The following is a 23,407-nucleotide window of genomic DNA, read 5'->3' on the forward strand; positions in this document are numbered from 1 at the left end:
CTGTTTTTTTCTTGAATTACCATATCTTCCGTAATCAGAAGCAGCCGAGTTTATTATTTTCCCAAACCGTTTGTTATCCGTAAACCATACATAACAGATATCCAATGCAAATGCATTCAAATCTAGAATGAAAAATTCAACAGATGCCTCGATTATTACAGACTGTAGTTGTTACCGCATGTAGTTTTTTTTTTTTAATTCTCTGGTGAAACCCCTCTGATTTATTCTCAGAATAATACGAATGCGAACTCTGTGATAATTAATAAAAGCATTTTACCAGATTGTTTTTCAAAGCTTTTCCTCATAACAAAAACGCGAAACAGTTCTAGATGGGCAAGAAGAAAAGATGAAAGATGAAAAAAACTTTCCCTTTAATTTACCAACGCGTTTCTTGATACGCTTTACGATTCGCAATTCTATATTCTGGGGAATCACGATAAAACATAGCTAACTTATTAGATATCATTCAAATCGTAAAAAAAAATCCACTAAGACAGGCAAAGCTCGGTACTTTTTTATTATTTTTAGCCAGAGATTGTGTTTATAACCTTCAGAAAATAGTGAAAAGTACCTTAATAACTGACGACTGAGCTCACTAAGCCGAACCGGATAAACCGAATATATTTGTATGTGCGGCGCCAACGCGGGTATTACTCCCTAAATCAAGTTGAATATAAACAAGCATACGCATCTGTGCTCAGGTTTTCTTTTCTAATTACTTGCAGCTTTAATTTATAAGAGAGCACACTAAGCCCATCCAATGTTAACGTTTTTATATGAAAAAAAAAACATACTCCAGCGATGTTACCGGTTTTTAGTCAAACTGAGACCAGTTTTCTTGTTTTCGTTTTATTATTATCGATGCATTCACGCCTTTTTTTACATTTTTTTTATAGTTTACGCTTTTTCAAATAGCTTCTGGTAACAGTTTACCTTTTAGACTACCAAAGTTATTTACTTTGCACTACCAAAATTATTTACCTTGCACTACCAAAATTATATTTCACCTTGCACTACCAAAATTATTTACCTTGCACTACCAAAATTATTTTCCTTGCACTACCAACATTATTTACCTTGCACTACCAAACTGATTTACCTTGCACTACCAAAATTATTTACCTTGCACTACCAAAATTATTTTCCTTCAACTACCAAGATTACTTTCTTCCATTACCAAAATTGTTTACCTTGCACTTCCAAAATTGTTTACGTTTGACTTAAAAAATTATTAACCTTAAACTACCAAAATTATTTACCTTGCACTACCAAACTGATTTACCTTGCACTACCAAAATTATTTACCTTGCACTACCAAAATTATTTACCTTGCACTATTTATTTACCTTGCACTACCAAAATTATTTTCCTTGCACTACCAAAGTTATTTTCCTTCAACTACAAAGATTATTTTCTTCCATTACCAAAATTGTTTTACCTTGCACTTCCAAAATTGTCTGCGTTAGACTACCAAGGCAAAGGACTGGCTGTTCATGAGCTGAGTCTTTTAATTCTTGCCTCAAGCTGAGTTCCAAACAGGCGTCCATGCAAGTCTTTATGTTTTTCTTTCTTATTACTTTAGACGTTATATTTTTAGAAGCGTTCTAGGCAAATGGATACAGCATCTGATTGAGCAGTTTAACAAAAGCTCTCTGTTTAAAGATAAGGTTTTCTCGATTGCAATGTCGACACATCAGTCCAAACAGCCATCATGCCCAGGCAAGCATTTCCCTAAACGACTGGCGAAACCTTTTTGTGACGATAGCATAGATCAGTGGGTTACATGCAGAATTGAAAATATAAAAGAAGAAAGAAATTCTAAACATCACATAGGCGTATTTTTGGAATACGGGGTGATTGAAGTAAAACAGACCAGCCATACGAAAAAGAGTGAGAGGAAGAATTGTGATCGCGAATACGACGACCACTGGAGTCATGATCTTGTTGAGTCTTCTGCTGCGTGTTTTCACGAGGCTGACTTGGCTACTTTTGAAACTTCCACTGAGACTGTGGTCGGCCATCTCTAAATGGAACGTTTCGCTCTTGTACAACTTACGTTTGATGGTGCAGTAGGTCACAAAGATCAAGAATAACGGCACGACATAGGTAAACAGGGAGATGGCAATGCTGTAGATGAGAGGGAACTCGGGTTTGGGCCAAATTGCGGAGCAGAGCGGTTTTGAACCGGGTGGCTGTCGGTACTCATAAACAAGGATCAGAGGCATCGAGATCGCTAACAACGAAATGACCCAGATAGCAGCGCAAACGATTCTTGGTACTGTCAATGATCTGCGAGCCATCCCGGGAAAATTCGCGGACAAAATGCGATGCCTGTCGACAGCAATGGCGGCAATCGACCAAACAGACACGCCAAAAAACATGTCGCTTAACGGGAAAACATATCGGCATGTGAATTCGCCAAGCGGCCAATAAGTGAATTGTTCCCTGACTATACCTAGTGGAAAAGACACAAGAAGCGTTGCCAAATCTCCGATGGCCACATTCCTGATGTAAGCATTCGTGGAAGCTGTGTTCAGCGTGCGGTGTCGCGTTATAGTTAAGCAAACCACGAAGTTTCCAATGGCGCCGGCTAAAGCGATAATGGACTCAACGGTGAGTCGAACGATGGCCAACCATTTCAGCTCGATGATGTTGTCGACTGCTTGAGCCGACTGCGTCAAATTGGCACCTTGTGCGACGGTGGTGTTGTTGAAATACATCACGGACTCGGCGAAACTCGAAGACTCTGAATTTCAAGCCAGAATTGAGAATCAAGTGCAAGTGCAATGTAACCTGATCTTAAAAACAAGGGAGGGACAGGTGTTCACCATAAAGACTGTCTGTTTTGATCATTTGTCGCATGAGTTTGTCTAGCCTCCCACGCAATCGTTCTTAGGGGCTATCGTGTTTCACTCCTCATCAACACGATCGCCCCTAAGAACGACTGCGTGGGGGGCTAGAGTGTGTCTGACTCTTGTTAATTTGACGCCTCGCCATTTCACTATTTACACGGCTGACAACACTATGCTCTACCGACTTACACTACTTACATTTTATTATATAGATTCAGACAAGCCTAAAAGCGGAGTCCCGCAGTTGTTTTTTTCTTTTTTACTTCAATTCTGTTGATTGGTTAAGAATTTGAAATAAACAACACTATACTGAGTTCAGTTCTTCCTCGCGTACGCGTCAAAATTCTAAACTTATTTTTGATATACGTCGTCAAAATAAAATAAAAATCTTCTGAATCAAGTTATTAAGTTTCACTTTGCTCAAAACTCGCCTCTATAAGATGTAAATGGAAAGGGAGCCGGATGCAAGACAGTTTATTGGCACGCCGCTTCAAATTTGCAAAGTTGTGCTCGATATAAACGCATAGTCTTGTATTGAAATACAAATAGATTCCATTTTGCCGTGCGTCTAGTGTCACTACATTTTGACGTCTTCTTTGATCTATTACTGAACAGACCCACGGCAAATTGGAATCTATTTGTTTTATACAATTATAGAAGACGTCAGTACTTCAAAGCTAAAGCAATGCCGCTACCGATGTGTCTGAGCTAAACTTTTTTCATTTCACGATAAAGTTTTTCCGATAATTACAAAACACGGTTAATTAACCGTGATAAATATAATAATTAACAAGTAATGAAAAACTAAAACGTCAACGAATAAAAATTACGTTTTTTTGAAATTTGGAAATGTTGTTCAACTCTGTAAGATTTAACCTTAGCGTTTAACCATAGTTAATAGAGGGAAGTGGTTAGGAAGCCCGGCAAAGTTCTTTGTTGTATGTTTTTGTTCGCTATTTGATGGGGATTGACCCTGCACAAAACCTGAGAAAATACAATAGGTGGTTACGTGTGAGTTCATGCAGCTTACGGACTCCATTAGAATCATGGCGATTACGATAATTCATGCATATTGTATGAGCACAAAACAAAAGATGTGCAGGGTCGTGGACCTTCCAACATAAATCTTGGCCTCTTTGTTTGCTCCTTTGATGTTTGCCGGGCTTCCTAACCATTTCCCTATATTAACTATGGTTTAACCGCCATTCATGGATTTCCCGTGGCGTCGCCAAACTGCTCGACATCGGACAAACTCTTACAGCTTGTGATATTTTTTTTAATCAGACGCTGTCCACTTCAAGCTTGCTTATCAGTTTAGCCCATTTAAATGCAACGTCTCGTAATGTGATCGATACTTGGCAGTTTATTTCTCACTGAAAGTTTATAATCTAAGCTGAACTTTTTCTGTTTGTTGTTGCCCCGCGAGAAATACTTTGCCGACAACAATGATTTGGACTATGAACTCTGATCACGCAAGCTAGTCACACCACGCAGTGACGTCATCTGTATGCACCTAAAGATGACAGTCATTAACCAATCACAACGCACACAGTAGCTCTGTTATTGTATAATCTTTTTTTATTGCTGGTCAATATATAAGAGAATTTGATGAAGATACAAGTTGAATTTCATTTGTTTTTGATAAGCAACGCTTGCGGAATTTTTTGTAATTCACGAAACGCTCCATGCTATAATTAATAAGGCTTAAATCTTGCTTTTAATCCGTGCGGCTAAATGACGAAATCTAGGACGGAATATTTTGTTTTATTGTTGCTCAATACTTAAGAGATTTTTGAGTAGATACTGAATGAATTTCCTTCGTTTTTGGTAAACAACGTGCTGCAGAAAAAGTCTCAGGAACTCAAGTAAATATGTTAAGAGTCTCTCTCTGTAAAAAAGGAAGTGGTCGATCTGGCTTGATAAATAGATTTCGCTCATTTTTTGTGTGTTGCAAGACATTTATGTACTTATACTTAAACCATAATGCGCTTGATCGGATCATTTATTTTTTCGAGTTTTTAAGGATATAACTGAGGTTGTCAATTAATCGCACCGACTCTCATGAACATTGATCTCAAATAAAGCTTCCAACAAGACATTAACGACACCCCTACCACACACCTTGATGAAACACGCGGAAACGGCTCAGATTCAAACTTTATTTTTTGAAAATGTAAGTAAGGCGGTCTATTTCAATCAAACCAACGCAGCCGAAGAGTAGATACAATAGAAAATATTACTACAGAAAAAAAGCCTTGCGGTATTGCCTTAATTAAATATTTATAGCTGTGTAAACTTGCCAAATTTCGACATTCTTCATATTTGCCGCTATTTTGAAGGACTCGTCAGGACAAGACGTTTCATCGACTTGCCTCACAGACATACCTAAAACCATCAGAAATAACGAAAAAACAATATAAATGGATTACAGTTCATTTGAAAGAGAATAAATCGTGTTTAATGGAAGCTCAAAATTTGTTGCCAGGTAACGGCCTGATAGTGCTGCCCAAGTGCCCTCTAAAATTAAGTTTTTGAAATCTGATAGTTTATTCTTCAGTGACCTGTTATTTTTTTCCACATTTCGACTGAACACCTTCTTTAACCTAATTCGCAATATGAGAAAAAAACGATCTTGTAGAATTTGAGTTATTTATAAAAAGGCTGTAGGGAGATTTAAAAAAATCCACTACATTTTTTTTTTGAAATAACGAATCCTATTTGTATACAGAAACTCGGGAAAGGTCACCTTGCCAACTTTCTAGATAAAACTAACCAAAACTAACAAACTACTGCCGTTTTTCGCGATTTTTGAGTACATTTTTATTTCTGGTCAAACAGTTTATAGAAACATCACGCACGACTTCATTCATGAAGAACGGAAGTCCAAGAAGGTAGGACTGGTAATCCAGAGCCTTCCGTTTTTCCTGCCAAGGCCCTGCCGGCTAAGAGAAGCGAAAAGGGCTCTGGGTACGAAAATGTCTTCCTTGTATCCAGGGTAGGTTCAGCAGCACTAACTGATCGATAGATCGATCGATCATTGCTTGATTGACTGAGTGATTGATCAATTAGATGAAACTGAAATCATAAGAAGCGCGTAAGCAAAATTCTTGGAAGGGATCATGATTGCATATATTTGTACGCGCTTTGAATAGAAGTATCACTTGTTTCGATCGGACGACCGTTTATTCAAATACTTTAGTGTTTCGACATCAAAATCGACATGGATTGTAAACGTTTTCATGCTCTTGCCGTTGCTGTTATGTAGTGCAGCAGCTTATTTAGGCGATTCTGGTAAGTGTTTAAATTTTCATCAACTTTGTAAGGGTAATTATAAAAGCAGCACTTCATTATCTAAGTGGCCTAAGCTTGAAGTCGATTGAAGAGAGTGTTATCCGAAATCCTGTATTATCCGTTAGCCATTTGTGGTATAACGGGGATAAAGAAAGGCTAATGTATGGAGAGAACGAACAGTGACTGAATATGTTGACATTTCGAAAAATCGAAGCGACTTTAGTTTACGTAAAGAAAGAAGGAAGCTAATCGCTGCCATCTAATGTTAATTGCATGTTCTTATGATTATTTATTTGAGGACCGGGACTTGTATTGTATCCACGGGACTTTCTTTTCTTTGGTTTAACGTTACCTTGCTATGTTTATGTTTTATCATTTAAGCTTCGGCGTCCAAGTATCAACATGTAAATTTCGACGTTCAGTTGCACTTTCGACAAAGCTCTTTAGCTTTTCGCGACCTTTCGCCTGACTGATTCAGCATGACTTCCGCTCTACTATACAAAATATATACTGATTTAGGCTTTACCGGAAGTTTCATGAAAGCAGCGCCTGGCAAAATGACCTCCAGCCTTCCCTTCAGCTTTTTTTTTAAGAGAAATTAAATTACAATGAATGCTTCTCTTAAATTAAAGTTTAAACAGTCCGCTAGTCGGCAAGCCTTATATCCGCCAATTTGAATGACTCAACTTTCAGCTTGCTTCACTTTCATGCTGTTTGCACGATTTACTTTCTTATTTCATCATGCTCTTTTTAAAGTTACATCGGGCTTGAGATAGACTGTTACAGTCAAACCTCTATAAAGCGGTCAACCTCGGGAAGAGAGGTGTTCCAAAATTTAGCGTGTCGTCAGTGACAAAAATTGAATTAAAATTGATCACATGATGAACATGTCATTGGTGACAACATCAGAAACTGCAAAATATGATGAATAAATAAGTCAGGTAATTATCCTTGGCCATGTTCACTCTTGCGGCGGGAATTTCATGTCTGGCTAAGAGATATAGTTTTGTTCGTAAGGCAAATGCCTTTGTGTAAGCCACTATGGACAATTTCCCATCACCTTCAACAAGCATTAAAAAAAATATCTGATTGTCTGTGATTTAGGGCTGCGTGGCTTGTTTTGCTTGATTTGCTTTGCTTATCGACTTTTATCGTCGTGTCAAAATATCGCATTGTTATCTAACTAGGTGACCGATTAATAGAGGTAGAATACAACTAAATTTGCCAATTTACAGTATGCATGGGTAGCGATTTCCGGGAATTTGATAGCTTGATGGCCATGGAGTTTGATCGCTGTATTCGGAAGATAACTGCATGTTTCCAATACCCACAACTCCTAGTGTTTCAGATTACAAGAGCCGTATTAGTGCTTAAAACGATTGGCAGAGCGTCCGAAGTTGTAATCAGAAGGTCATAGTGGGAGCACTTTCCGAGTGTGCCTTTGTCATTTATTGATACCTTTTACGGTATCAGCTATTTTATCTTCGTTGCTGCCATTTTCTTTGCAGCAATTTGCCCTAAGTTATGTGTTTAGCCTTATCACTGAATGCGCTCCATGGGCTTTCTTCCTTGTATCCTGAGCCAGGTTCATCAGCACTCATTGATCGACAGATCGATCGATCATTGATTGATTGACGGACTGATTGATTAGATGAAACCGAAACCAAAACAAGCCCGTTAGTAAAATTCCTGGAAGGGATTATGTTTACATATATTTTTACGCGCTAGGAATAGAAGTATCATTTGTTGTTTCGACGCGACCTATTTTTCGATCTCAACAACCTAACAACCTGAAGGGTTTTTCTTCATCTAAATCGCCATGGACGGTAAAAGTGCAGCAGCTCATTTCGACGGCGATGCAGGTACGGGTTTTGAACGCCATCTGCTTTATGAAGGTAGTTGTAAACTCAGCACTAGCTAAGTGACCTAAGCTTGAAGTCGATCCGACGATTAAAGAGAGTGTCCAAAATATTGTATTATCCGTTAGACATTTGTGTTGTAATGAAAATAAAGAAACGCTTATTTATGAAGAGAAAGAGAAGTTGCCAAAGAGGGTGACATTTTGAGAGATCGTAGTGTAAAAGAAGGAAGGAAGCTATTCGTTGCCATCCAATGATGCATGCTTTAATTTAAATTATGATAATTTTATCGAGGATCAGGGCTTGTAATATAACCACGGGACTTTACATTCGTTATTATAACGCTATTTTGCTTTATTTTTGTGTTATCATTTAAGCTTCCGCATCCAAGTTTAAACATGTAAATTTTGACATTCGGTTGCACTTTCGACAAAGCCTTTAGCTTTACGCATGAATAATTGAACATGACTTCCGCTCTACCGAATACATACTGATTCGAGCTATACCGGAAGTTGAATGAAAGTAGGACCCTATCGTTGGAGTTCACCTTGCCAGTTAGTCGGCCAACCTAAAATCTGCCAATAAGATTCAGCAAACTTTCAGTGCGCTTCACTATATATGAGGTGGTGTCAAATTAAGCGTGCCTTAATTGTAATGTAGCAAAACTTGAAATAAAATTGACGATCGAAAACTGATATGACAGTGCATATTTCAACTTGCCCGTCAGTAATAAAATTCTTTATTACATATTGGTTTCGAATTTTGACACCATTCATTTTCAGATGCACAAGAATTCACTAGTCTAGTTGAGTTACCGAAGGTACAATAACAAAGCTGTTTGGTGAAACAAGCTTAGGAGGGCATTAATTTACTTACTTCAGCCTAAAATAGCCAAGAAATCTAGCGTATTTAATACACTTTTTTATATAAGAACGCATAAAATGTGTGGATGTTCTTATTCTAGCCCATACATATTCTAAAATTTTGGGGCAAATCCAGCCTCAGCGTTCTTAGAAAGCTGGTCCTTATAAAAAAAAAAGAGTGTAACCTTAGAACATATATCAAAACAAAAATATCTTTGCATGAACGTAACAATAGGAATTTCATCGACCCCACAAACTATGTTTAAAAGTTTATATGATAAAGGGAAGGGAATTTGAAGTGTCTTGTCCCTGAGATGCATTACTAACTAGTGTACAGTATCCAACAAGTGTTGGAGGTTGAACAAAAATACCGTAATTTGTCTCCTTAGGGAAATGCGATCTTGTCGAGTTCAAAGGCAAGAATTTTGTGAACTCGGCACGCGTTCATACAGGTTTTTATGACAGTATCGCCCAGATCGACGATTATGCTGGTAAATGTGGAGTAAAGGTAGATGTACTTTTTTACAAAGACGTTCTTTATATTAATACGAAAACGATAGTAGGGAAATTTCATTTTAAAATGAACAACTCAGAACACTGGAGCTGGTAGGCAAAAAGTGTGTGAGAAGTATTACAGATTCTGGCAATCTTTGCATGCTTGGAGGTGTATTCAAGTTTTGAATAATCATTGAATGAGAACTTGTTAAGCTCATTTCAATCCATGTTACTGAGCTCGTTCAGCCAGCAGCTGCATTCTGTTAATAGACTGAATTTAAAAGCAAGACCGACACAACGTAGAATGATTAAACTTGTTATGTACTATATTTCGGCTGGCTAAACCAGCCTTACTCAGGTACAATGGAGTTTACATTGGCTGTAGAAAAACTAAACACTATCCGCCCATACCGTATGGGCCATAAACATATTTCTGATTATTAAACATTCACATTTCTTAACTGATCACACACTGCATTTCCTATTAGGTATTGGTTACCAGTTCCTTCAGGAAATCCGGCAAGCCACTCTCAGGCCCAATAGTTGTCCCTCCAGCCGTCGACAGCAATCACCTGGTGGGTCATGCAATTGATATGAATTTGTATGAAGGTGACGTTTTGTGCAACAGCAAATGCTTGGTAGATCCACCGGCCCATCTTGAGGGTGTGACGTGCTTTATCTCTAGCATTCGACGTGACCCGAATCTTCGCTGGGGTGGAGACTTTCACCCGACGGACCCTGTTCACATCGATGACGGATTGAATGTGCGTGACAGGTCTTTGTATGACATTCTATTTACCTCACTTCAGGAAAACTGTAACTGACTTAGCTTAGCTCCTTTGAGCAATATCTTGTAGACGGTAATAAACCCGTTTGTATGCGAAACCCTCCCCTTTAAACGAAGTGCAGTCACTCTGCGTTGCAGCATAAACATAAACATAGGATTTATTCAAGATGGAACAAAATACAATAAAATACATCTTGAAAAGGAAAACACGAGGTTGTCCCTGTAACGTTTCCATAAATAAACATTAAAAATCGTTAAATACTATATACACTATTAAAACCTAGAGTCGATGTTTCTGTTGTTGTTGATCGTGTTGTGCTAGCTTACGTGAGGTATTATTAAAATTTAGTGATGTAAGTTATAAAAGATGGTGTCTTGGAACAAACACTTGCCTTGACTCAAATAACTCAACATATCGTTATATTGGCAATGTTCCTTTTTATATTATTTCGGGTTTTTCCATACGATAGATTTGACTTGTTATTTTACTTATACCACCTTTCAGATATTCATTTGTGGATGCACTTTGACTACACATTATCATGGCAAAAGGGGGAATTCGGGGTTATACAGGCAGCTGGAGAACTCTCCTTTTTAAAATAAATTTAAAAAAGGGATGTCCAAACACAAGGATTATTTGTAAATTTGCCGACATTAAGCACGTACTCGCCAATTTTAAGCATAGATTAAAGCATTAAGGTGATATGATTACGGATGTACATTACTTGTTGTACCTATCGGTAAGTGCCAACGAGCGAAATACTCATGTTTGTTCATAAGAACAGATATTGAATGGTTTTTGATAGAACTATATTTGAAATGACCAAAATATGGTAAATTGTATTTTAGGTAATATGCGAAAAAAGTGCCATTTCTCTGGTGTTCATAAATGACACAGGCTTGATAGCCTGCGTAGCAGGCGCCGAAGTTTCCAGCGCGCGTATTCTCGCGATCGCGCACTCTTTTAAACACACTAAAAAACGTACACAGATGTCTGCTACGCAGGCTACGGGTTTGACAGATTGATAACTCTTGACAAATCTTTAAATTCTTTTCAACGTTAAAATGTCACAAAATGTAGGCAATAATTAACTATTAAATGAGGTTTAATCACTGTTTGTTAAATACAACACGCGATGGTTAAAATGTTTCCGTCCACAATAGGGATAGTTGCATTTCAAGAACTTCTTATAAATCAAATCCCAAAATCAAAACTGCTAAGATGCTTTTTGAAAAATAATTTTCAGTAATCAGAGACAGTAATGCACGGGTCAGATTTCAGTCTCGCACGCGAAGTGTCATGTTCAGTTACGCAAAACTTGAAAAATTTGAATAGAAAACAAAACTTCAACGGTCAGGATTATCTGGAGACAAAATTTTTATTCAAGTTAACATTACATTTGCCGTTAGAAGCAAAAAACTTTTGACTTTCTTGTGTGTATGACATGCAGTAATTTTAGTGAGCGTTGCTTTGTATTGATGTTATTCCTACGCGGAGCGAAAATGTGTGCCAAATAAAATATAAACGGTATTTGATTTGGAATAAATCATCGGTCAAACAATTACTATAAGCACAATCAACACTAAAAGGAAGCATTTACCCGACTTCAGCATTCTCATAAGTCAAGAAAACTCTATTTGAAGTCAACAGTCCGCTTTTGATTTTCATGTCTCTCTTCGATCGTAAATCAAAGGACTCCAAAGTCGAAAGATTATTTCATCGCTTTGAAGACCTTGATGTTCATTTTTTCGGCGGTGGAATATTCTGTAGGGTATTCTCTTTCGATTTATAATTCCCTAAAGGTGTATTTATCGGTAAAGGGATGAATGACCACATTGAAAATTTTAACAGCGAGCCGCGTGGACGCCATTTTGGTCATTTGCTCTCTAGCAAGGATTGAGAGACTGGGAACCAGTTGGGAAGAACAATACAACCCAAATATGGGGTTTACTTACACCCAAATATGGTCAAAAAAAAGTCCCTTACGCAGAACTTAAGATTTTCTCTGCCTATACACTCATACGCACACGGCTCTATGATTCTGCCGCCTCGACAGCCTCGCCTCTTGGCTCGCCTGTCTCGTTGGCAATTAAAAAAAAATGGTCAGCCGCAAGCGAAACGTATGTCTTTGTCACACAGAAGAAAGAAGTTTCCGAGTGGAAAAAAATTGCTTCCGATACAAACGTTTCCGAAGCGTAAATACAAGCATTAAGGTGATATAATTACGGATGCATTTTTGAAGAAGAAATGGTTAGCCGCAAACAAAACGTGATGTCTTTGTCACACAGAAGGAAAAAGTTTCCGAGTGGGTAGAAAATTGCTTCCAAAATATACGTTTCCTTTCGTGCTAATTACAGGGAAACTTTTGTTCCTACGACAGATAATGCTTCCACTGGCCAGAATGCTTCATTTTTCAGCCCGACATAAATCGAATTTCAATCCATCCATATTTTTTTTAAACAGGGTCCTCTTTACCTCTTTGCAAAATGGAATCACGTAAATATATTTGGTTTTTCACGCGTCACGAATAATTCTAAAAATGTTTTCACGTTCACGCAAAAATCTTGGCGATCCCTGTTTAGACTTTTACGCTGTGAAGGTGTAAAACCGAATATTATGTCTGTCAAGATCACACACGCGGCAAAACAGCTGACAAATGTTTCATCTGTTTAAAACCCAACCACAGAGCTAAAACAAAGACGTACGTTTACTCGTCTTAAATACAAAATCAGAAATAATGTCACGAAAAAACGAGATGATTCACGATTCACTAATTCAACTCTTCTATTACGGGTCACGTTTAAGCTAAAAATTGCCTTCACGCGCACGTGAAAAGGTCTTAAAATTGGGAATCACGAATCACGAAAAAATAAAAGCCCAAAACACGTTTCCCTGTTTAAATGCCAGGGTGATATACAACAGTTATTACGCTCACTGCTAGACTGCAACACAGTCGTATCTTTTGCGAACACGCTCAGTCTTCGAACGAAGACGAGAGAGGTCTGGAGCCATTGTTAAAACTGTGAGTGAGACTGGGGAGATTCGGCGCCTCGCGCCTTCGATAAGCGCTTTTTCCAATTACTTTAGAGAAAAAACGACTGTTTTGTAGTCTATCTCACTACATTCTGTGATATTCAGAGCAGCTCATAGCAACGTTTCGAAAACAATAAAGCCTAGTTGATTTCGCTGGCCTCCATTACAAACGTTTTCCAACTGTTTCTATTATTTCAGCTGCATGCCTTACGTCTTCTAGTAAACATAAAGAATTAAAATATGCCGGTCTGCTTCTGAAATTCTAATTTTCGACCTGCCTGGAATAATATAATAATAAAAAAATATAGCGCCATATCCATGGCTCATGGCGCTTTACAGTAAAATATTATTAAAAAATGAAAATTACTTAAAAAAAATTTACATCAGTGATAAGAGGAAATACTAACAAATAAAATAGCTAAGCTGTAAAAATGGAAATAAAACTAAGAATTATTAAAGCCTTTAAGAGTGTGCCCGTGAGAGAACAGGGCAGAAACAGGTAACAGGTGATACAGCTCATATCACCGATTTCGCCCAAAATTAGCATAAATGTTGGGTATGGGGAGCTATTTACTGTGACAAAACATCAGCTTAAAATATTTTATTCCCTTCAAGTTATGGCACCTTTTGCAAAAATGGCCATTTTTCACTAATTTATGCATATTTAATTAGATGACTTTGATTGACCAGTTCCACAAGAAAAAAAGACTTCTGAAAATAAAATTCACTGCACTATATTCTGTGGTTATTAGGCTTTAAGTACAATAATTCACTTCAACCGTCTGATTTGATTTCTTCTCCTCAAACGGTCTTTTGGAAGGTACACATTTCGTACTGTTGGAAATAGCCTTTAACTAGCGCCCAATATCTCCCATGAGCAACAACTTATATACATTATTCTTACATGGGTAATGAAATCCATCTCTAAACTTCACAAAAATGCCACAAAATGTCTGGGGACTTCAATATTTTATTATTATTGAGGAACTAAACACACGTGACTTAACGATTTCTTGCTATTTCATCAAAATTCACCGAAACACAGAAGCCATTTATTTGCCTCAATTTGGTATAAAGTCGGTACGAAATAGCTAATCAAGCATAAATCTATAGATAACAATCAAAATATTGGCGAAGAAAAGGCAGTTAGGACATTTTTCGGAGCGTTTTCAGAGCCGATATAATTCAGCAATGTTGTGATAGCAAATGTAAAAATAGCAGCGAAAGATTTTCTTCAAAAGCTCGCTCAATTCAACATTTAGGCACATCAAAGTTAAGAAACAAGAAAGTAATACTACATACATGCCACTTATCGACACACAGATGCTTTCTTTTGAAGGATTTGTTCTTCCTCGCTGTACTTCGATCCTTCGATCGATCTCAATTGACATGTACTGTTGCTTTGAGGTGCGATGAACTTAGCCAATACATCGTGGTTCATTCTTCGTGAAAGGTGTAAACAGGTTGTCAATAAAGTCATTCAAAGAGCTGTTCAAAGTTCACGGAAGGACACTTTTCTCAGCCAGTTGGCATGAAATAAATTTAACTGGAAAATAAACATCCGCTATGTTGAATTTCTACCTTTGAGCCTGCGGTTTCAGTCAGCGGTACGGTCGTTCACTGAGCATCACGCGTCCATCACGCGTGACCACACGCGCGATCATTTGCTTTTCCTCTGCGAGTGTTCGTTGGATGCGTTTGTGATGAAAATGAGAATATTTTCAAATTGTCGTAGGGAAAACTATTTCCTCCGCTACAGCTTGACGTGTTTACCGCAATGTGATGCTGAACAAATTCTAGGGTGCTTACCATTTGTTGGAGAGAACCGGTTGGAATTGAAAGGTTTCTTTCCAAAATTAGCAAACTTACCGAAATAGATGTCGCTTACCATTTGTAGCTCAGTTTCCTGTTATTTCTTTCCGAAGGATGGGAGACTAGAACTGGGAAACCTTACAAATGGTAAGAAAATTTCTGACGTTCCGTCAATTTCCGAAGAGATTTTCCAGAAAAAATTCTGTTCCATTTGACTTTCACCGAAACAGATCTAGAGTTCTTGATTTTTATGTTCAACGGTCGGCATGCACGGCAACCAAATCAAAATAATTGTTAATGTTCCAAAATGACGCTAAATGGCGGTATAAAACTGCTCCGACGTCTCGGCAATACTGCCTTTTTTGGGGTGGCACCCTGAAGAAGGCAGTATTGCCGAAACGTCGGAGCAGTTTTATACCGCCATTTAGCGTCATTTTGGAACATAAACAATTATTTTTAGCATAAAAGACGCTACACAGTTAAACAAATCAAAATGTCAACGTCTCCCAATTACTTTCCAGACATTTGTATTTTTTATTGCTTGCTCAAATTCCCCTCCCCTGGCGGAAATAGTGATTAATACCGCGCATAACGATTACATTTTTTGACCAAATTCCCCTACCCCCGGGGCATAAATGGGAAAAAAAGGAATAACTCAGCAAAATTGGAGAATAACGTTTACCACGGGATAAATCACTATCCGGTGGATAGCGAGGTAGGTTTTGTAATCGTAGCAGGTGGTCTTTCTTGCGCAAGTGCTTTAGTTGGGGGAGCGTCTGTGCTGAACTGAACAAAGTATTCACGTACGAAATGCCTTTAGCGACGCAGTCTATATGGCGCAGCAAATATATACATATATCTATAAAGGTGTGAATGTAGAGAGAGAAAACAACAAAAAATAAAACGGGTTTCCCTCGCGTTGACCTCGAAGAAGACAGAAGACTACCTGTGCTGGTTGAAACATTAGCTAATAAGTTTTGCCGTCTTGCGTAGTCCTAGTCTTGCAATAAATTTGTTAAGCGTTAATGCGGGGTTTAAGCTCTTTACAAAAGTCTGCATTCGCGTCTTTGTAACTCACATAGCCACTTAAATTGAGTCGGTGATGAAGAAAATTATCATTTGAAGCCGCAATTCGTCACTTGCAATGTGGGCATTCAGGAGGAAAAATTTGTCCCCATAAATGCCCTTTTCTAAAACAAAACTGCAGTAATGACGTTTATCGGTAAATGGACAGATGGAGAACTTTGTGGGATCCCGAAAAAGAGATTGGGGACAAATTCAGTCTCCTAGCTGCCAAAGTGTAATATAATATAGACGATTTGAACAGAAGGAATAGATGTACACAGGCCAGGCTGACAACCTGACCGCCATTTCTTCGAATGTCCATATTCACCCCCTCCCCCACCTCCCAAAAAGACAGAAACAACAAAAAAACAATAAACATACTAGTTTTAACCTGATATAAGATGGAAAAAACTTGCTCTGATCATTTAATGGTTTCCGAAATTTCAGAGCTCAATTTCAAAGCATCAAAACCGATTGCATCGCATACATTACACTGCATCCAGTGTATTTCTCATCAACTATTTATCAAAAAAATTCATTGGAGAAGTTGAAAAAAATTCTCACTTTTACAAGAAACGCACACTACTTATAAGGCTAAGATCAAGCCCCGGTTGTTCAGAGGGTAGATAACGCCATCCGCTACTTATTCCAACGAAAACAAACATTTACGGAGGAAAAGCAAATGAACACGCGTGTGTATAGCTGTGTATAGCTGTGTTAAACTATGTATAGGTGTGTATAGCTGTGTAGGGCTAGGCTATGTATCCCCTCTATGAATATCCCTATATAGGATTTAGTCAAACAACTATATGATGACTACACTACGTACTTGCCCCAGTGAACGGCCGTACCGCTGACTGAAACGGCAGGCTCAAAGGTAGAAATACAACATGGCGGCTGTTTATTTTCCAGTTAAATTTATTTCATTCAAACTGGCTGAGAGAAGTGTCCTTCCGTGAACTTTGAACAGCTCTTTAAAAGACTTTATTGACAACCTGTTTACACCTTTCACGAAGAATGAACCACGATGTATTGGCTAAGTTCATCGCGCCTCAAAGCAACAGTACATGTCAATTGAGATCGATCGAAGGATCGAAGTGCAGCGAGGAAGAACAAATCCTTCAAAAGAAAGCATCTGTGTGTCGATAAGTGGCATGTATGTAGTATTACTTTCTTGTTTCTTAACTTTGATGTGCCTAAATGTTGAATTGAGCGAACTTTTGAAGAAAATCTTTCGCTGCTATTTTTACATTTGCTATCACAACATTGCCGAATTATATCGGCTCTGAAAACGCTCCGAAAAATGTCCTAACTGCCTTTTCTTCGCCAATATTTTGATTGTTATCTATAGATTTATGCTTGATTAGCTATTTCGTACCGACTTTATGCCAAATTGAGGCAAATAAATGGCTTCTGTGTTTCGGTGAATTTTGATGAAATAGCAAGAAATCGTTAAGTCACGTGTGTTTAGTTCCTCAATAATAATAAAATATTGAAGTCCCCAGACATTTTGTGGCATTTTTGTGAAGTTTAGAGATGGATTTCATTACCCATGTAAGAATAATGTATATAAGTTGTTGCTCATGGGAGATATTGGGCGCTAGTTAAAGGCTATTTCCAACAGTACGAAATGTGTACCTTCCAAAAGACCGTTTGAGGAGAAGAAATCAAATCAGACGGTTGAAGTGAATTATTGTACTTAAAGCCTAATAACCACAGAATATAGTGCAGTGAATTTTATTTTCAGAAGTCTTTTTTTCTTGTGGAACTGTTCAATCAAAGTCATCTAATTAAATATGCATAAATTAGTGAAAAATGGCCATTTTTGCAAAAGGTGCCATAACTTGAAGAGAATAAAATATTTTAAGCTGATGTTTTGTCACAGTAAATAGCTCACCACACCCAGCATTTATGCTTAGTTTGGGCGAAATCGGTGATATGAGCTGTATCACATGTTGCCTGGTCCTCTTATGGACACACTCTTAAATGAAAAACGAACTCGTTGACTAACTAACTTAACTAATTAACTAAGTAACTAACTAACTGTCTAACTAAACTATCTAATTTACTGGTTAACTGACTAACTAAAAGTCTAATTATAAAATTTGTTAAAAAGGTATGTCTTAAGACAAGTCTTAAAATCTGATAGCGAGCCGCTCTCTCTTATATAGTTCGGGAGAGAGTTCCATAGGCTAGGTGCTACAAAAGAGAAGCACCTATGGCCATAGCTTACTAACTTCACAGATGGTATTTTTAATAAGTTTTTAGAGGAGGATGTGATAATAAACGCATCAAGTAAGACCTGATAGAAATCAAAGCCTCAATCGATTGATATAATATTTAGGAAGAAATATAAACCTATTTATGGGAAGAAATAACATTTGCATTGCTGAAAATGTGCACTCCTTCCACAAAAAAATATGAATTGAAAAACAAGTCCCTCGTATTTGAATGACGATTTTTTTACAGAATTATTATTTATTCCGATTAGAAAACCCCCTACCAATGTTTCTTAATTTATTTCATATCATTGAGAAAATTTAAGTGTCTGTTCAAACATTTCGGGCTTTCATTTGACTGATAATCACAACTTATTTCATGAGCACACGTTAGATATGAGGTGATAAAATAACCAACGAAAGCGTAGCACGAGTTGGTTATGATCACTTTTTGCATGAGCACGATTCAATTTGACGAAAACGAAGCGACTGTATAAACGGCGGCAAAATCGGCGGCGCATTGTTCACTGTGTAAGCTTAAGACTGGTTTTCATATAATTGCCCCGATCGTTTCTATCGCCACTGTCGCTCTAAAACGTTTCTTGCGATCGGGACGATTATATGAGAAACATTACACAGGCGATCGCTAACGTCTGCGGCGATTGGGGCGATCACGATTGCTTGGATCGCCCGTGTTCTACCCTTCTAGCTTTTCTATCCCTTCTTCGCCGTAAAACAGCAATAACTGAGAAAATAGGAGGCCACGAGTTTTTCTCTTTCATTTAAGGTTGCTATTGTGTTGGATCTAGGACTTAGATGATTGTTCTTCGTAGCGGACATCGGTACGATCATATGAGAACCCCCCGATCGCTTGCAATCGCTTCGATCGCCTACGATCGTCTCAGTATTTGCAAACGATTGGAGCAAAAGAAAAAAACTTCTGAACTCAGACGCAATGAACTCAGACACAATTAATCTCAACGAGGGAAGGGGAAGTTAATAGCTGCACGGATGCCCACCGATGGGAGAAAGATTGCTCTTCTACATAATTTCACCGTCGGAAAGGCGGTGTTGTTTTATTACACCGCCACGAAAATTTGCCGTCTCCTCTCTCTCATTCATTGTGCTCGCGATCGTTTGAAAGCAATATTCTTCAAGAATTGAAGCGCCTTGTCCAGATATAAGGTAACAAACTTTACTGAATTGCCAGCACTAATCAGTAGTGAAACACAACGCTTACACTTTCTGAACCAAATTGCGTTGGTTTTCAGATCTTCGAGTAAATTGTTTATTCAGTGCTGCTTTGCACACCAACTCGTTTTTCTTTTTTTATGTTGTTTGTCAACAGGAATTTGCCATTAAATATTTCGCATGAAGCTTCGTGCTTTAAAGTTATTTGTTTGTGAACAGGGGAAATGCTCTTTATAGTAAATGTCCTTCTTGTCATCTTTTGTAATATTTCTTCTCGGCACGAACAAAATTGTAAACAGATTGACCGCCTATTTTCGCTATAAGATAAACTCTGGTTTTTTCTTGAATTACCATATCTTCCGTAATCAGAAGAAGCCGAGTTCATTATTTTCCCAAGCCGTTTGATGTTTTCTTTTGTTCTCAAACAAGCTTGATTTTCTCGAAATCTAGATTGACTCTTGGTATTCACTTTTTGATATGTTAAAGTATAGTAGATTGTACGCAAAATTTTAGGAAAATCTGTAAGAGCGTTTTAGAGTAAATTAAGAATGAAGTTTTTGGTATTTTCTTATAATTTCCTAGAATCGGCAGTCGATATATTTTAACAAATTAAAGCAAAAAGTCTTTCGCTTTTGGTTAATGGTCTTTTATGGTGTAAGTAGTTATATTTCAGTGAGAGTAACTGTGATCAAATAATACGAAACAATTTTAAAGCGCCTATTTTATATTAAAACGGTGTTTTTTCTAAAAATTTCATTCTTGATTTACGTGAAAACGCTCTTACAGATTTTTCTAAAATTTCGTCAACAGTTAGTCAATCAACTAAACTTTAGCATATCAAAAAATGAATACCAAGAGTCAATCTAGATTTCGAGAAAATCAAGCTTGTTTGAGAACAAAAGAAAACATCAATCGTTGCTATGGTACCCTTTGTGACTAAGTGACGGGTAAAAAATTAAAATTTGGTCATATTTGATCATTATGGTGTATTTTGGCAAAAATCAAACATTGGCTTCCTAGATAATTTTAATTTTCAAAATAACCACCCTTCGGCTAAAAAACTACATCGAGCCTCCTTAAGCAAACTAAAAGCTAGAAATGCGATAACCGAGGTTGAGAATGTACTAAAGAGGTTATTCTGTGTTACGTCATTCGGTTCAGATTTCGATACCACTTCAAATGTTTTTGTGGACACAATTTGCAGTACAACCCCCACCCCAAAAGATAGAAACTTAACTAGTTTATTAAGGTTCCTTTGAACACTACCTTTTATTGTGTTTTCGAATCGAGTTAACGTTTACCCTTTAAAAAGATGTCGATGTGCAATTCGATGTCTGAAATTTCTCGCACATTCCACGTTGCATTTCTCAATGCAAATGCATTCAAATCTAGAATGAAAAACTTAACAGATGCCTTAAAAAAACTCAACAGATGCTTTAGTTGTTACCGCATGAAGTTGAAACCCCTCTGAGTCTAAGATTTATTTTCGGAACTCTGTGATGATTAATAAAAGCAATTTTTCCAAATTGATTTTCAAAGCTTTTCCTCATTAAAAAACGCGAAACGGTTCTAGCAGAGCAAAAGGAGAAAAGATGAAAGATGAACAAACTTTCCCCTTTATTTACGGACGCGTTTCTTGATACGCTTTACGATTCGCACAGGCAAAGCTCGGTACTTTTTTATTATTTTTAGCCAGAGAATGTGTTTATAACCTTCAGAAAAGAGTGAAAAACACCTTAATAATTTATGACTAAGCTCACTAAGCCCATCCGGATAAACCAAATATATTTGTATGTGCGGCGCCAACGGGGTTTTACTCCCTAAATCAAGTTGAATATAAACAAGCATACGCATCTGTGCTCAGGTTTTCTTTTCTAATTACTTGCAGCTTTAATTTATAAGAGAGCACACTTAGCCCATCCAATGTTAACGTATTTATATATAAAAAAAAATCACTCAAGCGATGTTGTCGGGTTTGTAGTCAAACTGAGACCAGTTTTCTTGTTTTCGTTCCATTATTATCGATGCATTCGCGCCTTTTTTTACATTTTTTTATAGTTTACGCTTTTTCAAATAGCTCCTGGTAACAGTTTACCTTTTAGACTACCAAAATTATTTACTTTGCACTACCAAAATTATTTACTTTGCACTACCAAAATTATTTACTTTGCACTACCAAAATTATTTACCTTGCACTACCAAAATTATTTACCTTGCACTACCAAAACTATTTACCTTGCACTACCAAACTTATATCCTTGCACTACCAAAATTGTTTACCTTGCACTTCCAAAATTGTTTACGGTAGACTTCAAAAATTATTAACCTTAGACTTAGACGCTTCTTCACTTACTTTCACTTTATCCAAGTTGCCATTTCACTTTACATTTACTACCAAAATTGTTTACATAAAACTTCCAAAGCAAATGACTGGCTGTTCATGAGCAGAGTCTTTTCAATTCTTGCCTCAAGCTGAGTTCTAAACAGGCGTCCATACAAGTTTTTATGTTTTTCTTTCCTATTACTTTAGACGGTATATTTTTAGAAGTGTTCTAGGCAAAGGGATACAACATCTGATTGAGCAGTTCAACTAAGGTTCTCTGCTCGAAGAAAAGGTTTTCTCGTTGACAATGTCGACACATCAGTCTAAACAGTCATCATGCCCAGGCAAGCATTTCCCTAAACGACTGGCGAAACCTTTTTGTGACGATAGCATAAATCAGTGGGTTACATGCAGAATTGAAAAGATAAAAGAAGAAGCAAATTCTAAACATCACATAGGCGTATTTTTGGAATATGCGGTGATTGAAGTAAAACAGACCAGCCATACGAAAAAGGGTGAGAGGAAGAATTGCGATCGCGAATACGACAACCACTGGAGTCATGATCTTGTTGAATCTTCTGCTACGCGTTTTCACGAGACTTACTTGGCTGCTTTTGAAACTCCCACTGAAACTGTGGTCGGCCATCTCTAAATGGAACGTTTCGCTCTTGTACAACTTGCGTTTGATGGTGCAGTAGGTCACAAAGATCAAGGTTAACGGTACGACATAGGTAAACAGGGACATGGCAATGCTGTAGATGAGAGGAAACTCAGAATTGGGCCAAATTGCGGAGCAGAGCGGTTTTGCATCAGGTGGCTGTTGGTACTCATAAACAAGGATCAGAGGCATCGAGATCGCTAACAACGAAATGACCCAGATAGCAGCGCAAACGATTCTTGGTACTGTCAGTGATCGGAGAGCCAGCCGAGGAATATCAGCGGATAGCATGCGATACCTGTCCACTGCAACGGCAGCAATCGACCAAACAGACACGCCGAAAAAGATGTCGCTTAACGGGAAAACATATCGGCATGTGAATTCACCAAGCGGCCAATAAGTGAATTGTTCCCTAACTATACCCAGTGGAAACGTGACAAGAAGCGTTGCCAAATCTGCGATGGCCACATTCCTGATGTAAGTATTCGAGGGAGCTGTGTTCAGCGTACGGTGTCGCGTTATAGCAAAGCAAACCACGAAGTTTCCAATGACGCCTGCGAAAGCGATAATGGATTCAACGGTGAGTCGAATAATAGCAAACCAAGTAGGCTCGATAATGATGTCGACTGCATGAGTTGACTGCGTCGAATTGCCTTGTACGACGGTTGTGTTGTTGAAAGACATCACGGACCCGGCAAAACTCGGAATTTCAGGCAAGGGTGGAGAATCAAAAAAGGTGCAGATTCAATGATCCGTGACCTTATATAAACAGGTGTTAGCCATTAAAACCGCTTTGCTTGGATCATTTGTCAATTTAATGTGCCCGATATTTATTAAATAAGACTTGTCGACGCCTCGCTATTTCACTATGATTAATTAAGAAATGGTTTTGTGCTTTGAAGTTTGATTAAGATCTATTTGCAATTTTACAACAAGAAAGAAAATTGATTTTTGTCTA

General features: G+C 37.8%; 4 protein-coding genes across 10 annotated transcripts in view; 1 reads left to right on the forward strand and 3 right to left on the reverse strand.

Annotated features, from left to right (window-relative positions):
• Positions 1-1,167: 1,167 nt before the first annotated feature.
• On the reverse strand, positions 1,168-3,080 carry LOC144650887 (prolactin-releasing peptide receptor-like). Of its 4 annotated transcripts, none has more exons than XR_013570215.1 (2): positions 1,446-3,080; positions 1,168-1,242 (listed from the first exon to the last, which is right to left on the reverse strand). XR_013570215.1 is itself a non-coding variant. In XM_078510658.1 (1 exon), the coding sequence occupies exon 1, from the start codon at positions 2,718-2,720 to the stop codon at positions 1,710-1,712; it is 1,011 nt and encodes a 336-aa protein (XP_078366784.1). In that variant the 5' UTR covers positions 2,721-3,080; the 3' UTR covers positions 1,306-1,709. The 4 variants fall into 4 exon arrangements, 1 of the variants encoding a protein (XP_078366784.1); XR_013570216.1 differs by having other exon boundaries at positions 1,179-1,265; positions 1,469-3,080; XR_013570214.1 differs by having other exon boundaries at positions 1,242-1,305; positions 1,347-3,080.
• On the reverse strand, positions 1,168-23,167 carry LOC144650888 (opsin Rh6-like). Of its 3 annotated transcripts, none has more exons than XR_013570218.1 (2): positions 21,772-23,167; positions 1,168-1,259 (listed from the first exon to the last, which is right to left on the reverse strand). XR_013570218.1 is itself a non-coding variant. In XM_078510660.1 (1 exon), the coding sequence occupies exon 1, from the start codon at positions 23,131-23,133 to the stop codon at positions 22,126-22,128; it is 1,008 nt and encodes a 335-aa protein (XP_078366786.1). In that variant the 5' UTR covers positions 23,134-23,167; the 3' UTR covers positions 21,635-22,125. The 3 variants fall into 3 exon arrangements, 1 of the variants encoding a protein (XP_078366786.1); XR_013570217.1 differs by lacking the exon at positions 1,168-1,259 and having other exon boundaries at positions 21,635-21,800; positions 21,861-23,167; XM_078510660.1 differs by lacking the exon at positions 1,168-1,259 and having other exon boundaries at positions 21,635-23,167.
• Positions 5,658-10,441, forward strand: LOC144650890 (uncharacterized). 2 transcript variants are annotated; one of them, XM_078510662.1, is made up of 3 exons: positions 5,658-6,143; positions 9,255-9,373; positions 9,849-10,441. In XM_078510662.1, the coding sequence occupies exons 1-3, from the start codon at positions 6,092-6,094 to the stop codon at positions 10,182-10,184; spliced, it is 507 nt and encodes a 168-aa protein (XP_078366788.1). In that variant the 5' UTR covers positions 5,658-6,091; the 3' UTR covers positions 10,185-10,441. The 2 variants fall into 2 exon arrangements, with proteins under 2 accessions (XP_078366788.1, XP_078366789.1); XM_078510663.1 differs by lacking the exon at positions 5,658-6,143 and adding an exon at positions 7,552-8,005.
• The window catches only part of LOC144650889 (secreted frizzled-related protein 3-like), a 49,276-nt gene continuing 36,301 nt past the window's right edge, over positions 10,433-23,407 (reverse strand). The window contains exon 6 of the transcript XR_013570219.1: positions 10,433-10,442. The gene's annotated coding sequence lies outside the window, so the exon portion shown is untranslated. The remainder of the gene's footprint in view (positions 10,443-23,407) is intronic.

The sequence above is a fragment of the Oculina patagonica genome, chromosome 4, assembly GCF_052425735.1.
Source record: "Oculina patagonica isolate OP01 chromosome 4, crgOcupat, whole genome shotgun sequence".
Lineage (NCBI taxonomy): Eukaryota > Metazoa > Cnidaria > Anthozoa > Scleractinia > Oculinidae > Oculina > Oculina patagonica.

What these genes read in the sequence shown, in the direction of transcription:
- LOC144650890 (XM_078510662.1), top strand. Translation starts at nt 6,092, where the DNA reads ATGCTCTTGCCGTTGCTGTTATGTAGTGCAGCAGCTTATTTAGGCGAT. An exon ending in AGCTTATTTAGGCGATTCTG is followed by an intron (nt 6,144 to 9,254) that starts GTAAGTGTTTAA and finishes TTGTCTCCTTAG; the next exon opens with GGAAATGCGATCTTGTCGAG. An exon ending in CTGGTAAATGTGGAGTAAAG is followed by an intron (nt 9,374 to 9,848) that starts GTAGATGTACTT and finishes ATTTCCTATTAG; the next exon opens with GTATTGGTTACCAGTTCCTT.
- LOC144650887 (XM_078510658.1), bottom strand. Translation starts at nt 2,720, where the DNA reads ATGTATTTCAACAACACCACCGTCGCACAAGGTGCCAATTTGACGCAG.
- LOC144650888 (XM_078510660.1), bottom strand. Translation starts at nt 23,133, where the DNA reads ATGTCTTTCAACAACACAACCGTCGTACAAGGCAATTCGACGCAGTCA.